Source organism: Pempheris klunzingeri, chromosome 5, assembly GCF_042242105.1.
Source record: "Pempheris klunzingeri isolate RE-2024b chromosome 5, fPemKlu1.hap1, whole genome shotgun sequence".
Lineage (NCBI taxonomy): Eukaryota > Metazoa > Chordata > Actinopteri > Acropomatiformes > Pempheridae > Pempheris > Pempheris klunzingeri.
In genome coordinates, this window is record NC_092016.1 from 13580438 (window position 1) to 13597456 (window position 17019).

At 42.9% G+C, this 17019-nt stretch overlaps 1 protein-coding gene across 1 annotated transcript in view; it reads left to right on the forward strand.

The window, feature by feature from the left end:
* Positions 1–1070: 1070 nt before the first annotated feature.
* slco3a1a (solute carrier organic anion transporter family member 3A1a) overlaps positions 1071–17019 on the forward strand; it is a 33957-nt gene continuing 18008 nt past the window's right edge. Inside the window, exons 1-2 of the mRNA XM_070831169.1 lie at positions 1071–1574; positions 8171–8621. Coding sequence (XP_070687270.1) covers positions 1416–1574; positions 8171–8621 — 610 coding nt within the window. The 5' untranslated portion in view covers positions 1071–1415. The remainder of the gene's footprint in view (positions 1575–8170; positions 8622–17019) is intronic.

The following is a 17019-nucleotide window of genomic DNA, read 5'->3' on the forward strand; positions in this document are numbered from 1 at the left end:
TGGAGACGGGGAAACAGCTAGCCTGGCTCTGTCCAACAGAAACAAATCTGCCCACCAGCTCCTCTACAGCTCACCGATTAACACGTCATATCTCCTTTGTTTAATCTGTACAAAAACAACATATTCTGGCTTTACAGGAACAAACCCGAAGCACTTTTGAACCCTATATCAGACTTCAAGTTAGACATTCATTCATCCCACAACCATCAAGAGTAGTGGCAACTTGTTAAAGTCATCCATTTTGATTTTAAAAACTTCATATGTTTTTCCCAATTATTTGAGAGAATAATCAACAGATCACAACAATAGGTATGCAATAAGATTGAAATAGGAAAATAAATTGACACAACTGATCGATTAATCACTTAATCTATAAAGAAACTAGTAATAAAAATCACAATTACTTAGACCGTGAAGAGACACCTCAAACTTGTTTAGTTTTTCTTGTGGCTGACCAGCGGATTAAAAAAAGATTACAGTGACATATAGGCTAACACACACGGCTAATATTTACATTGGAGAAGCCTGGACAGTCAGGAGAATGTGTGTCACAGGCCTATTTCCCAGATAGATGACTCAAAATAGTTTCCAAAGAATCTTCAGTGGACTCAGTTGTCCTCAGCTAGTTTCATCTCTGAAACAGTCCTAAACTGCAGCACACACACACACACACACACACACACACACACACACACACACACACACACAGGCTAATCCCTGCAGATTCATTGTGGGGACATTAAACCACATCAGAAAATGGCAGTAGGATAAATCACATTAAACTACACACACACACACACACACACACACACACACACACACACACACACACACACTCGGCCCCTAAGGACTACTGTAGTGATTTTTCGCGTCAGACCCAAGTTGAGCAGACTTGGGGAAGCTGCAGCACAGCGCCTCTAGGGCCGTGCATGTGCTCACAGAGGAGGAGAGCAGTGGAAAGAGGGGAAGGAGCGCAGAGACACGGAGCGGCCACTGTGCGTGGAGCACCGTGAGCGGCAGGAGTTCAGAGGAGGAAAAGAAGAAGACGCCTTCACCTGCAGCTGAAACCCACGACAAGACCCGCGACGGAAGCATGCGATGTGACAGAGATTTGCTCGCCCGCGGTTCCCTCGTGCCTTTGCAAACACCTTCAGGGAGTTCACATGTTCCTGCGCGTCGACGAGGAGGCAATGTTTAGACGCAGACTACCGGCAGAGCCCCGCGGAGTTTGGATGTGTGTTTCGTAGCTTAAAGACAAATTAGAGAAACAGCGGGAGAAACGGCGACAAGGGGCGCCGCGAATGTAGTCTTCAGGAGGAGGCGACACACTGTACCGGCCAGTGTCTTCCCGCGGTCGTCCTCCTGTGTGTTTTCGGTTTTTCTCGCAGTGCTGTGTGGGTAAAAAGTAAGGGAGGATGCAGGTGAAGAAGCACCGGGACTCGGAGCGGAGCGGCGGGGAAATGTTGGAAGGAGACGGCCTCCGTAAAAACTCCTCGTGCTTCTCAAATATCAAGATATTCCTGATATCGGAATGCGCCCTCATGTTGGCACAGGGCACCGTCGGAGCATACCTGGTGAGTGCAACACAAGCCGAGCTCATGCAGGACTCGCTAACAGCAGTGTGGATCACTAAGACCCTGCTGCTGCTGCGGGTCCCGCTCAGACTTATGTCCGGGCTTTGGGGTTAGTGTTGGACTTAAAAAAAAAACCAAGAAAGCACACGCAGCAGAGCGATGACAGGGCATAGAAACCTGTGTCCTGCTCAGTACAGTCCAGCCTGCAGGACAGACTTCGCACTGCTCTACTGTCTCTTGTTCGTGATAGTTGTGAGGGAGATATCCCGCAACTTCTGTGCATTATTGTATGTAATGCGCCTTTAATGTATCTCAATTCAAACCAGACCGATTTTTTAATCCATTCTGCAGCAAGCAAAGGGTGACCGTATAGCACTGGCTAGCATTAATAATAATAGTTATGCTTAAGGAGGCAACAATTGTCTGATTTTACCCAAAATGTCATTCAAGGTCAAGGACCCCCTCCCATTCCTGTTATTTCCTGATTTATTTTAAGTTTCACTCACCTTTTCACTTTAACTAATACTGAAACTGTTCAAAAAAAAATCAGATGAGTGTATAAAAATGAGGATTTTAAAACATGTCCTTAAACCTAAAAATGTGTATTTTTATGATGTGGTTTCAGTTGAGACATGAAATCACAGACATGTATGTTCTCATGCAGAGGCTCTAATATAGATTTAGTGGGGCAAAGCTCCCCAAAGTGCTCCCAAATATTCCTCAAAGCGTCCCAGAGGAGCTCCACGGCCTCAGGCAGCCACTGTGAACATTTAGTTTCGACATTAGCGTTGTTTATTCGCTGAGAATTACGCTGTACCCTCAGCTTACTCACAATTAGATAGACTAAAGCCTGAGTGCCTTGGCCATATTTGGAGTGGAACATCTTATCTTCTCCGTCAGTGGACCTGCTGAGCATCAAGCATCCCGCAGTGACAGAGCACGACGGTGCTGAGTCTGAGGCTGATGATTTCCTAAAGAGGGTTTTTCTTCCTCTTCATTGTTAATTTCTGCAGTGCTGTTCTGCTTTTCATTGCACATTAACTGTGGACACCTGTTCAAACAGTTCGAACAATAAACCTGGAGCTTCAGGTGAAGTTTGCGATCACTTAGCTAAACAGGTGAGGCTTTCAGGTCTGCTTCTGTTCGTCAACAGAGCTAATTTACATGGGCAGCACAGGAGGTACCAGGTTTAGTCACAATCTGGTGAACGGGTGTTGACCTACAGTAACCACTGTGGCATCTCTGATTGGCTGATGGGACTTAAGAGTGTTTGCTGGCAGTGTAGGGACAAAACTCAGCTATCATGGTCCCTGTGCTTTCTGTGAGCTGCTTACAGAACAAGACACTTAACAACATTATGGGTGTCCTGATTTAGCAGAGCGACCGCAACTGAACAGTCAGCCCCCACAGGAAAATGCCACAGAAGTACAGACCTATTATGATACCATATCATTAGTATGATTATCATCGATCCTTGATTTATTTGATGTTTATCTCAGTTCTCAGAAAGTGACTTTTTGCTATTCTTTTGGTTACGAGAGAGGCAGAAGATCCTCCCATTGAAGGAGCCTGAGAAAGTGTAGCATTTTTTTCCTCTACTTGTACTTGATGAATTGGTTCATCGATTACCAAAGTAGTTATTTTGTCAATCAACTAATCAATTAATTAACTAAATGTTTCGACTCTAATGGACTCTAATGTCTTAACGTCTTTAACCAACACATCGATTGATTAAATGTATTATGTTATGTCGTATGTAGAGATGCAACGATTAGTCGAGGGTCTCCGGCTCCACCATGAACTCTGAGAGATTATTATTGGCTTTTTTCACTTACTTCTGACATGACGAAATCATAAATCTAAAATGAAAATAATTGTTGGTTGTTGTTGTACAGGAACAAACCTGAAATCTCTTTAACTTTCCTCAGGGGGGGTTACGGGTTTACTGATCCCAGAGCCATCATGTGATTCACAAGCTGCTTACATCAAGTTCAAATTGTCTTATTTTACCCAATAATAATGCTACAGTTGCTTTTAGCACCCGTGATTATTTTGATTTGTCGCCTTTTGACATCAGAGACAACAGGCCGTATATTCAAGCATCAGCTCATTAGTGTTGCCTGACTCCCACTTTTCTGCTACCACTTGATCGGATTTTAATTGTAGGAGTTAATACAATATATGAAGCCCACAGAAGCTCTATTTGTGACGTGTGTGTATGCGGCACCTGCAAGTCTAAGCTCTGCTGGTTACAGTAACACTTCCCTGATAAGAACCAAATCTGACAATCTGAGCTCAAGCTGCAAAGTGTAACTAACACCTGAACCTGAACTGTGTTTGTCTCAGCTGAGCAAGCCTGTCAAACTGCGGTCCACTGAACCAGCTGAGTGCTGGAAGGAGGGAGAAGCTGTTCAGCACAGCATTATTGTTATTTTAGACCTTTATTGAATATCAGTGTTAATTAGGGCTGAGCCATATGGGAAAGTAATCTAAGTTGCGTCTTTTAGACCAATATTGCAATTATGAGTTACTGTGCATTTTTTTCCATTTAAGTTTGTCATGATCTGAATTATTCACATACACAAACAATAAATTATTCTAAAGTATGAATACAGTCAACATATAAACTGCTCTTTCAAGGCAAGGCCCTGCGTGCTGTGACGAAATGAGATGGACTGATGCATGGATTGAAATGAGCAACATATCTTTTGATTATCAAACTATACAAACATTTGATCACAGTAGAATACAGATAATGTCCTGCCTTGTAAACATGTAATCATCATGACTTTAGTTTTTAATAATATCTGAAAAATGGACAACAAAGCAGTGACAAAACACTGACTATAGCTTTACCACTCAAAAGGTCACTGTGACCTTTGACCCCCTTTTATTTTATTTTTTTTACATAACTGAAGAAGGAATTAGCTAATTATGACAAAATTTCACACAAATATCTATGCTGTTGACCAAATTTGGTACCAGGTTGAAGATGTGTGTGAAACTTCTGTACAGCTACGTCCGTATTTGACATTGTAATTCTAGTTAGCCATCGTCGTACATCGTACACGGCGTTGTGATGCTTTTTAAATGTTGGAACAAAGTTCTAGCGTTGCCTTGTGCTGCACTTCCAGAAGCAAGTACTTCACACTCTCGAGCACCGGCTTGTCTAAACCCAAAAAAGTTCCAGACAGCGGACGCATTGTTCCTCTTTGACACTAAAACTCCTAGATGATGAGGCCGTTTTCACACAGTAGTACTGCCAGCATCAAAGCTTGAGTGTGGCATTTTACAAGTTTTCTTCATCTACTCTCACTCACATATGTCACGTGGAGCAGAGAGCCATGTGTGTCCGCGTGAAGTCCACAGGGCCAGGTGTTTCCGACCCTCTGTATACATGATTCAGAACCACTATACACACCCCCCTTTACTAGTCACCGACTGTGTTAAAGGGTTCGCTCACTGAACGACTCATGGACTCACATGCACTAACTTACACGTGTGGCCGGACCGGCTGCACAGAGGACATGTGACTCCATTCTCTGCTCAGGACGCCATTACTCTACCATAACCCTACACGACAAATGGTTAATTGCTGCTGCATTAAAGATTAAGATGTATTGAACCATTAAATAGTACACAGGTGTAGCCATTAACAGAGTAGCTGATGTCTGGTGCCTTTGAGAGAGTTTTATTTTTTTAACGTTTATTGAAAATTTACAATATTGTATGTGAAGCATGTGTGTGAAGCACACATGAACTGAAAAAAGTAAAGTAAAATGTGTTTAAACTTTGCTCATGTGCTCAAGAAATGAGGATAAAAGCTAAAGAAGTATAAATACACCATATGCACACAGCTAATGTTAGAGATGTAGCTTCTTTTAGACACAAATAGAACAACCCTTTAAAAACGGCTTATTCAGAGCCGTTAAATTACCTTTAGCTAACCTTTAGCCAACCTTCAGTAGGTCACACCTCATAAAACAGAGGGGAAATTATTCTAAATAGCCGAGGCTTCACTTATAATAAGCTGCTGTGCTTTCACATATAGCACCGTTTCAGCACTTTCACGTCAGTGCTAAACCTTAATGTGCTGAAGTGGATGTCAGCATAGAGCTGCTTTTTCTGCTTGCTGATAATACAGACACTCAGTCAGTGCATCCTGGAAAAAAAAAAGTCCGTAGAAGTCGGGATTCGTTGTGCTCAGACAAGACTCGTTCTGTCTGTGAGGTGATGGGATGTCACACAGCGTGACATGGTTTGTTTTGTTGCCATGCAACAGATTAAACATTTCCACAGTTTGAGAAAGTCTGGCTGTGACCATTGACCGCTATGCAATCCACTCAATTTTTCCTATATCATTTATTCTGGGTTTAATCCTCCTGGAAGGCTGCCTGCTTGAGTCAGAGTGGAAGTGGACAAACATGTTGAACCTGGAGACGAAGGTTTAACTTATTCGCAGTGTTTCCACCGCTGAGCTGAGAGCAGAAGCTGTCAGTCACAGCGCTTGCTCATGCCTCCCATAACGAGATGGGATGTGATTGGATTGGATGATGGCTTCGCTCCCTCTGCTTTTACTTTGTTGCTGTCTGTGTAGAGCTAAAGCTACAGTGTCAGCAGGTTGTGTGGGCTTGGCATCGTTTTCGAAGGACTGGGTGAGACAACATTGCGATCAGAACCCAGCCGGGCGGAGCCAGCCAGGCTTCCGGTGAGCTCGCATTTGTGAGAAAGATCCACCCAAGGGGCAGAGACACCGTGACTCATTCTGAAGTTTTCTATCCACTCAACTTCACCAAAGGACTCCGGCACGAAACGCTCCCAAAAATCATCCTCCCCTTGCTTTGATCTGAAGTGAAAGAGTCACTGCAGTTGTGTACAGAGCAGCTGCAAGAATGATCCGCTGTCATTCCTGCTTCCTAAAAGTCACAGAGGACATCTCTTTTTCAACTCTAATGACAAAGCAAACGTTTGTTTTTTTCCGACAATGATAGGTCATTATCCAACTCAGCGAAGACGGTGTTTAAACTGTGTCACTGAGGTCAGAAGTTGATGAAAACACACCAAAATATCTTTTTTAAGAATATTTGATAGTAGTTTTAAGAGACAGAGTGATCAGTGTTTTATTTTTGTTGGCTATTCCAAAAGAAGAAACAGTGTTACAGATGAGAAACTGTTCTGTAAGATAATAATCTCAAATTAAAAATACATGCATGAAGCAAAGTACTCTTTTGATCAGTCACTTCCACATTTGGCCCTAAAGCTGAAAACCTCCTGAAGCCTCAAAGGGCTTTTCCTCGTTTAAACACATTCATATCCAATCCAAATCAACTGTGTACATTAAATTGAGTGCTTGATGGAAACATTTTCCAACAGCAAAACCACAGATTGATTCATCTTGTAACGAAGTCACTATTTTCAGAGAGGGATGTTTGTGTTGGCATCCTTTTTTTAGAGCTCAATCAAAAGTCTTTAACAGAGCCAGTTGGGAAATGGAAAATTGTGATGCCCTTTCAAGGACAGTTTTGGGGCAGATCTGAAAATAGCTTGATAACTGTTTAAATGTGACTCTGTGGCTCACATGGCACAGAGAGACTGTTCCCACATATCAGAAGCACACATTCCTGCTCTGCTTTACAACAGATTCATTGTAAAGTCTTTACTGTGGAAATATGATGATGTCTAACAAGTTCACGTACTCACTGCCTGAAAATAAATACATTAGTTAGTCTCTGACCTCTGAGAGTTAACAAACACAAACTGAACTGGGCTAAACAGCCTGTGCTTTGCCGCGTTTGCTTCCTCTGGAAGTTACTAGCAGGCTCAAACTCTGGTGTGGATGACAGCTGGTGAAAGAGAGAGAAGCTTGTGATGAGCCGCTCGCTGAAGCCATGGAAGTTAATGTTGCTGTGCCCGGCTAATCAGAAACAGAGGCCTGTTTCCAGGGAGGAGCCACAGCGAGGAACATCTGAACAGCTTGTTATTGAGGATATTCGAATGGAAAGGCACAGTTTAAAGCAGCAGACTGATGATGAAAACTCGCACAATTTCTCCAAGAGCATGTCCAAAAGAATCCGATACAAGTCCCATTTAGCTGGTGGTAATGCGTAATGTGTATCTGGATAAAGAAACCTTACCCACGAGCCTTAGCATTTACACTTGATATTATTAAGCATTCCCATTATTTCCAAATTGCCTGTATTATAATGGGATCTTGATGTGTAAATTAGTCAATGTGGAGCTGTCAGACTTATCAACAAACATGGATGCACCTGGACTGATCACAATGCGAGCCAGATTGAGATGTGACCTGTCGGATCTGATCTCTCTCAGATCAAAATGCATTGTGTGTGTGTTTCCACCTGGCAGTACCGTACGTTTTCCTTATCCAGATAGCACATGCAGATACAGATTGCATGTTAATGCCAGGTGTTAATGGGGTTAAAATACTCATGATACATTGATGAGTAAAATGATGAATTTCCTCTTTCAGTTTGTGACGTTAATCAACATTCCCACATTCTTTTTTTTTTTGTAGTTGTGCTTCAGTATCATTCCCATGTCCCTGGTTTGATTTTGTGTCTCATTGTTGTTTTCAGGTGAGTGTGCTGACCACCCTGGAGCGGCGGTTCAACCTGCAAAGTGCTGATGTAGGCGTGATAGCCAGCAGCTTTGAGATAGGTAACCTGGCACTGATCCTGTTTGTCAGCTACTTTGGGGCCAAAGCACATCGGCCCCGTCTTATCGGCTGCGGGGGCATCGTCATGGCGCTCGGCGCCCTTCTTTCAGCTCTGCCCGAGTTTCTTACTAAACAGTATGAGATAGGGGATGTGTGGAGGACTGACATGGGTCGGGATGTTTGCGCCAACAGCAGCAGCAAGGACCAGGCTGTGGACCCAGTGTGTGCCAACAAGGCCAACACCAACATGATGTATCTGCTGCTCATTGGAGCCCAGGTCCTGCTGGGAATTGGAGCCACACCCGTGCAGCCCTTGGGGGTGTCCTACATCGATGATCACGTGAAGAAGAAAGACTCGTCTCTTTATATAGGTGAGCCATATTCATAAAACTGTATGAACTAAATGTTAAACATCCAGATTGTACTTAATCTGTTGGAGGAAAAAAAAGGTAAAAATCTCAATCAGATTGCCAGAGGGTTTGAGAATGAAATTACTGTTCAAGATAAGCAGATGATTATCACACTGAAAATGAAAACTCAGCTTGCTGCAGAACATTAATTTCCCAAGGCAACTAAAACTGGTACAGTGGAAATTCAGCCATAAAAGTGTTTGTTCATCACCATCAGGTGTGATGTTTGCATAGTTTGAGTCAACACAGAATATAGTGTGCTCGTCTGCTACACACATCTCCTTTTGTCCCAAGCACAGGCCTGCTCACGTGAGTGCCAGCTGAGCAGATCTTGGAGCTTTTTAATCTCCATTACAGCAGTTTCAGTGGCAAAGAGGCCAGATGCAGGTTAAATGTCTCAGCTTTGCTCAATCCTCTCTCAAAGGAAAGATGCTGCTGATGTGGCTCTTTGAGGTTTAAAGGTGCATTCAAAGTGCTTTCTGTGCAAAGTTCTAAATACACAATAGCTGTTTAGGGATATGTATTTGCTGTGATATGTATATTTGGCAATTTTGGTATGCAGAAGGTAGCTTTAATATCTGGCTCATTAAGCCAGGGAGAATTTTCAACTCTGTAGCATTTTTCTGTGAATCCATGTCAGATATTTTACAGTAAGAGCCGCCCAGTGAGAAATGTCACTTGCTAATAAACATATACGCTGCACATTAAAGACCAATAGATGTTAAAATAATAAAATAATAACTGGGAGATACCTTAATTCACTTTCAGTTTAGCACAAAAACTGGAAAAAAACTGGACTTTTATTAGCTTTTGCTCTGGCCAAAGTTACTACCCTACCAGCACCTCTAAAACGCCGGACTATTTCTTGTCGTCATGCTAAGCTAAGCTAACTGGCTACTGGCTCTAGCTACATATTTACTGTATAGACATAGAAGAGGTATCAATCTACTTTTTATTGCCAAAATGTCATACTATTCCTTTAAAGTTAAAACGGAAACTGACAGCGGTTCACATTTCCACATGCTAAACCTTTCTGCTTTCATTTTGTCACTGATAAAAGCAGAGAAGTTACCTGCAAACCACAGCCATGAATCTGTGCACTAGTATGTTCGCTTGTTTAGACGCGGACCTGCCTGTGTGTTGTCCAGACTGCCACATCAGCCTTTGATGGAGTAGATGAGATGTGTCTGCATGGTGTGTGCTGTTTGTTATCAGCATGGAGCAGAGACAATGAGAGCCTGAATAGAGGATGAGTTCAGGCTGGCACACGCCCCTTTTCTGATACATTCACACAGCAGCATGCTGTGTGGCTGCCTTTTGTCACTCAAATACAGATGTGACCTGCAAACAAAGGCTGCAGTGTGCTCTGTAATCTCAAGCCCAAAGCTGATTTTCTCAATTGCAGTTCGTGGTGTTTATTTGTCCTTATTTTTTTTTTTACAAAAAGCACCTCAAGCTTTGTTTGAAACAATAAAGAGCCTTAAAAAGTAGCACAAAAGGCTTGACATTCGGGCACCACCAGAGTGGCTGGTTAGCAGTTTTGGGTGGCAAGTGGACTGTGAGTGATTTGAAGTTTGGCAGGCGTAGGAGGGAGATTTGGTTCTGTCCTCCTCTGATAAGCTGCAAGGAGAGTTGGAGGAAAAACAAGCGGTGAGCAGCGAGGAACAATGTGGTATTGAGACGCGCTCAGCTGATTGTCCTAATCCTTCTGCTGCAGGCATGTCATGTGCCCCCAGCTGCATGAATGGAGTAGATTGTCTGAAATTCTGTGAGATTTCCTTTCACGTACTGATAATGTATTTGGATTATTCATCAGTTTACGTCAACAAGTTCACATTGTTGCAGCAGTCACAGAAACTTGTTTTTTTTTTTTTTTGTTAAACACTTATGGCTTAAGTCTTTTATGACAAATGAATAGTTGTTATATTAATTTTCAGACACAAGGCCTGCACGCTTTGGCCTTGGCTTCAGTCTTATATTTCATTTCAAGTCCCAAAACATCACAAGATTATCTTCTTAGATGATAAATGTAGATAAATAGATAAATGTAGCTTTCTTGTGGAATTTAGAAAACACAAAAGTGAGTCCACGAGTGAATCTGTCACCTCACTCAAGTTGTTAGAAGTAGCAGTTAGAGAGAAATTAGTGAAGGAAACGCCTTTCGAATATGAGACCAGAAACTTAAACTTGACACCTGTACCTAATAATGTGTAAAGTCAAATTTCCTCTGCTACCATGGCGCTTTCATTTTCCTCCTGCCAGATTACAAGTGTGTATCTATGTGCCGTTTAGCGTGTAGACTATTTCACAGCTTCAAGTGTTGAAACTTTTTCACACACTCACTGGGATACGGCATTTAAAGCCAAGTATTCACTTCACTTTAATTCTTTATTTCACTGTAATGATCTGATGTCACATAATTTTAAGTTCAGCACTAGGTGAAAAACATTATGATCAACCCCGATTCATGATACACGACACCAGCTGTAATTGCAGCTGCTTTTTTTTCCCCCTGCACCAACTGTCGCCTGCCGCTGTCGGCAGTGCTCCTTTTCGCCGCGGTTATGTGTTATTGTTAAAATTAGAGCCTGAGCTAAATGGCCAGGTGAAAAGCGTGCGCCTTCGATTGAGGCATGTCTCGCCATTTAAGAGTGTGCAGTGAGAGGAGAGCCGAGAGGCCTGGAAAAGAGCCATAATTACAGAGTGAGGCAGGAATGCCAACGAGCCAGCCATGAGGTGGGTCTGGCTGGGCCGGGACGCACATGCATACCACACAGTCCTGTGAAAAACAACTCCTCCAGAGTCTCCGGCTGCCTGCTTGTACTGTGTATACTGCAGTAGACATGGCTTACTGCTGTTTAAACAGCTGTAAAACACACTCAAACAAAGTCTGCTGTGACTCTGTGCAGAGTTTTCTTTTGTCTCTGTCTGGTTAAGTTTAGGGTATGTTCACAGTCATTATTAAGATTTTTTTTTTTTTAGGAGCTTGTACTGTGGATGTGACATGTTTTTCTTCAAAGGAAGTACTTCAGGATTGTCCAGCAACCGGTTTGAATCCTGTCAAACTTTAAAAGCAGAGACAAACATAAACACATGTATTTCATAGGATCGTGTTGTTTTGGTTTGTCTCCCCAAGTCAAGACGTAGGCACTTGTGTCTGGCCAAAGGAAATAAATATGATTGGACAGATTGCGTCAACAGGATCTCTATTCCCACTGCTCTATGACCTTTCACTATCCACTGCTAATTTTGGCTCTTCCCACAGGACCCCTGACTGCATAAATATACTGTACAGGACACACAGTGAAGGGTTTAAAGCTGACGTTGTGTATCATACAGCACAAACTCCACCTCCCGCTGCCTCTCCAGGTTTCAGAAGCTTTTAAGTAGCCTGGGATTCTTTCATTAAACTATAATGTACCGTATGTAGTGCCTGTGGTACAGTGCACATAGGCTATGTATATATGGGGGAAACTGAAAGGATGAGATTAATTAATTTATCAATGTCATGGCTTTTTATGTAAAACTCCACGGATCTGGACATGTGTAACATACTTGTTGAATAACAAATATAAGAAATGTATGATCAGATTCAAAACTGCTAATGGAGAAGAGACTTAGTAATTTTCCAGCACAGCTGCTTTTACTGGCAAAAGTGACAGTCTTGTTGAAGTTAAAAGTTAAAAGTCTAAATGCTTTTTCTGCTGAAGCGTTCATGTTCTGTGATGACTACAGCCATGTTCTGTGAGACTGTATGTAGCCACTGTTGTGCTTTAAGCTAAATGCCAACGCCAGCATGCTAACACGCTCACAGTGGCAATGCTAACATACTGATTTTTAGCAGGTAAAATGCCTAAAATCAAGCAACTAATGTGGCTAAAAAAAAGACAAGTACCCAAAGGATGACATTTATGTTAGATTTATTGCTGCCATGATGACAGAAACACATCTTGTGTTGGACGTTGGCCTGCTGGACGAGCTAACAAACAAACTCGCTAGTTAGCCAGTCAGCGGTGGCACACTGAGCACTTCACCTGCTAATGTCAACATCTCTTGGTTTACATGCTGGTCCTTCAATACTCCTTCAAATGAAGTAGTGTTTACCATGTTCACGATAAGTGGCCATGTGACCATACATTTTCTGAAAGCTCACAAGTTCACGAGTTACGACATGTTGGTGACATTTTCAGAAAGTGTTGAGTCCATGTAGGTTGATCATTCAGTGGATGGTAAGTTCATGTATTGCAGACTAATTTCAGTCAAGTTGAGTTTTTTCTTTATCATTTTATGTCATGAGGAAAATGTTGATACTCCTAATAGCCTCACAATTCCTGCATTGGCGTTACATTTCCTGATCTCTAGCTACATTGTCAGCCTCTGCGGCCTCTAGAAGTCAACAGTAATTGTTTTTTTTAGCTGTAAGTAAACACTGCAAACTGTAAAAGCAACGTGTTGCAGCAAGGAGTCTTTTGGCGTCCATGTTGCTTATAGCAGCGTCGCCTCGTAACTGTTCTCACTACGCAACCAGTTGAACACCAAGCATATCGTGCACACGACTTCCCATGTCGTAACCACGAGCTCACCGGTTTCAAGTGAAGGCAGCGCTGGTAACAAATCCCATCTTTGACTTGTAAACTTGTTTGTTTACATTACCCTACACTACCCAATCAGAGGCCTGGATGCTACAGGAATATTTCTGATGTCCCCAGAGAGCCTTTCTCGCTCCAAATCACTTTCACATGATTTTTGAATCCAAAAAGAGATGACAGTTTGACTTTACAACTTCATGCACCAGTGACAGGCAGCAGTCAGTGGTGCAGCAGCGCGACAGCCGAGAGTATGAAGTGCCTCTGAGAGTTTTATCAGCGAAGAAAGTCTGTCAGAGCAACTGCAGTAAAGACGCTCTCTCTCTCTCTCCGTCTCTCTCTTTCTCTCTCTCACAGCCAAACTACCAAACTAGGAATGACAGACTAGCTGTGGGAAAACACAGGTCCTTTCTTTCTGTTGGGGCCCGAGACAAGATAACAGCTTCTACCTGGAGAGCAAAAGCATAAAAAAATTTGCCTTTCATATCTCTGTATTTTGCTGCCAACCACTAGTTTTGTATTTTATTTTCAGGCCTTAGCTCTGTCTTTCACCACAGCTACTGCGTGTTTTTCCAGACCTACATATTCCAGCAGTTTTCTAATGAGATATCTCACCATTTTGTGTTCACTTAAGCTCTGCAGGGATAAATTTAGTTTCAGGTTTGTTAAGAAAAACCGATGGCACGGTCGCAGTTACAAAGGTCTCAGAGGGATCCTCGAGAGACGTGTCAACATTCCTGCTAAAATGCTCTGACTCCAAACAGTTGCTGCAGTAGGGCGTTTATATAAGCTACTTAAACTCAGCGCATGTTAATGTCATCTTGAAGGATTAGATTCTAAATGGGTTTTTCCTTCCCTGCTATAAGCTGCATGCTGAGTTTGCCTAGCAACACCAGTTTGTTTTATCTCAAGATGATAAACGGCATTGCAGTAAACGTTCATCAGCCAGCCGCTGCTGCTCTGCATCATTGTAATGAACTGCGTGCACCATGTGTGACAGGATGCTCAACAGTCTGCTGTGCTACGAGCTGAATGACCCAGAGATGTTTACTGTATGTGCTGCAAGCCGGACCCCCTGCTTCGTTACCTTGGGTTGGTCCACGAGTGTAGAGAGGGCAATCAACATGAGATTATCTTGTGTCCAACTGGTCAACAACATGCTGCTGCTGTCTCAAAGCTAATCAGTAATTATCCCCAAATACTCTGAGTATCACGTAAAGGAGTCAGAAGGGAACTGAGGTGACATTATTCAGAGCAGAGGGAAAATGCACACTTCACTGTGCTCCCAATTTGGTAAATGGACAGCCATTGTGGTTGACGAGTGACTGCCCCGAGATAAAGTTTCATTAGATTTCAGCAAATTAAGTTTCTTGATTTGAATCTGCTGTCCCTCTTTGAATCTAATAAGGTCATTTCTCAGTCGTGCCTGGTGATGCGGGAAAACACAAGGAGCAAATTCATCCGCTGTTAATAATTTTAGATTTTTCAGTAGCTGCTGAAGAGTTGTTTGTTTACTCTTAGTTCAGATATGAATCGGATTGGGTGGACGTGCAGAGCCAGCTGATAGTGTTAAATGAACCTCAGAAGGGTGTGGACTTGGCAAGAGGTTGATTTTTACATTGCCTAGATTTCTGCTGTGTAGTACCCTCATAAGGACTCGTCATCTGGCTGCTCGTCTGAAGTGAGTCACCTCCCCCAGTCAATCTGGTGTTTTTGTGGGATAGCATTGCATTGACACTGTGATTATGCCAGTGCATGTTTTTGCTACAGTCTGCACGGCTCTGTCTATTGGACGTCTGGCTTGTCAGATTAGATGTAAGCATCCAAAGGTTTCACCGGATCCCCCGTTTTCTTTTGTTTTTGACAGTTTACACGCAACACAGAGGGAAGCAGCTGAACATGTGAGATGTTCATTGTAGTTGTTCCAAAGAGACAGTAGACACTAATTTGTAAAACCAAGAAACATGGCTGCTAGTGCTGAGTCAAACTAGAAGTAGGGTGGTTTACTTTTTAGACAGAACAAATAAAGACTGGTCCAACACTACAGAAAAAAATCTTAAATCCATAATTTTAAAAGTTCCACTGATGATGGAGGCTAACTTTTCTGGCCTGATGAACCTTTCATCCTTCAGCTGGACAGTAAGGGAACTGAGAAAGTGTGAGTTTGGAAGCCAGTAAATAGGTCAGACCTCTGCTGGAAATGGATCAGTGTTGGATAACAGATATGAGACCCTCAGGCCGTCTCACCAGAGCCCGCAGAGCCGTATGTTGAATCTTCTTGCTATTGCCATGAGTTTGTTTCTTTTTACTACCAGGTGGCCATCTGCAGCACTGGAGACCAGGCTCAGCAGCCTGAAATGGTCTTCATGTGGCATCCTGCCACATTGTGGCTAGTATTTTGGCCCAAACGTGCTTGTGGCACCTTTTCCACTCCGTCATGAATCCGCATGGCCTCGGTAAACCGCACCATGCCACCATGCAGTCTTCTCGAAGCAATCTGGGTCAGGCTCTGTCACTGCTGATTAAAAAGGGGATTTTTTTGTCATCCATTGGGGGAGGAGCGTGGGGATAAGAGGTGGGAGGAGACCGATCATGAACACAGCAACATCAGCAAGCCGTTGCCACAGAGACGGCCGGTTGTTAGGCTTTTTTTTTTTTTTTTTTTTAACTATTGGATTGAGATGCTCAGTCCTTCCTCTGCTCCTGCTGTGGAGGAGGCAGCTGTCATTCTGCTCTGCCTGATTTTGAAACAACGACAATATTCTGTTGATGTAATTTTTCATTGTGAAAAAATGAGCAGTTAGTTGTGGCGCGTCCTGACCTTGGACAAGGACTTTGCTCAGGAAATAGAGATTCACGCTGCGCTCGTGGCTTTACCACAAATCCCAGGCCTCATTGATTGAGTGGTGTGTAAGTGGTTGCTCTCTGGGCTCCTAGGATTACTCAGAAGCATGTTCAGCACTTAATCCCCATATCACTGATGGTGGAGAGTGAGGGATAACAGTGCCTAATTAAATGGACTCTGATCAATAGGGTGGGCAGTAATTGTAATTAACTGTTTGATTCAGTCAACCTTTATTTGCACAGCGTGTAAACAGAAGACAGTCTCATTTCTTTCTGTCTTCACTCTGATCCAACCATGTTCTGCTTCATTTGCTAACCGTCAAAAGTTTGATTTACGCTGACACAGAAACCTCTTTAAGTTTAAAGAAAAAAGGTGCGCAAAAGAGAAGGATTGGAAGGATTCAGATATGATGAGAAGATTTCATACTGGATTCTGATTAGATAGATTAGACCAAAGTTCATTGCATCAATTTGATTATTCTAGTGATCTTTGCCTATAAAAATGGCATTTTTTTAATATTCTGCCATATCTTTGTTCTGTTTTCAACCATATCATCCAGTTCTATTGCTTTTTACTCTACATCTGGTCATCCCCATCGATTCCCCTCTTCCTCAGGATGCAGCACAATTAGTGCTCCATTATTAGTGGTGGCGGACATGGTGCACTATCCTCCTTATAGTGTGCTCCTGCTTCTCACATCTTTCCGGAGAAAGGGGAACCAGGCTGTTGGCATCTCTATCTTGGTAATTAGGCCAAGCCACCTGCTGAAGAAGCTGTTACCAGCTGCTGTCAAAGAGTCTCAAACCTCTCTGTGCTTCTTTTCTTCAATAGAGCAGCTGCGGCTCTCCAGCAGAGAGACATATACGCTCTGGTCTTGTGCCCTTTCTCCACCATGCCTTCATCCTACCACCCAACTGCCCAACAATGG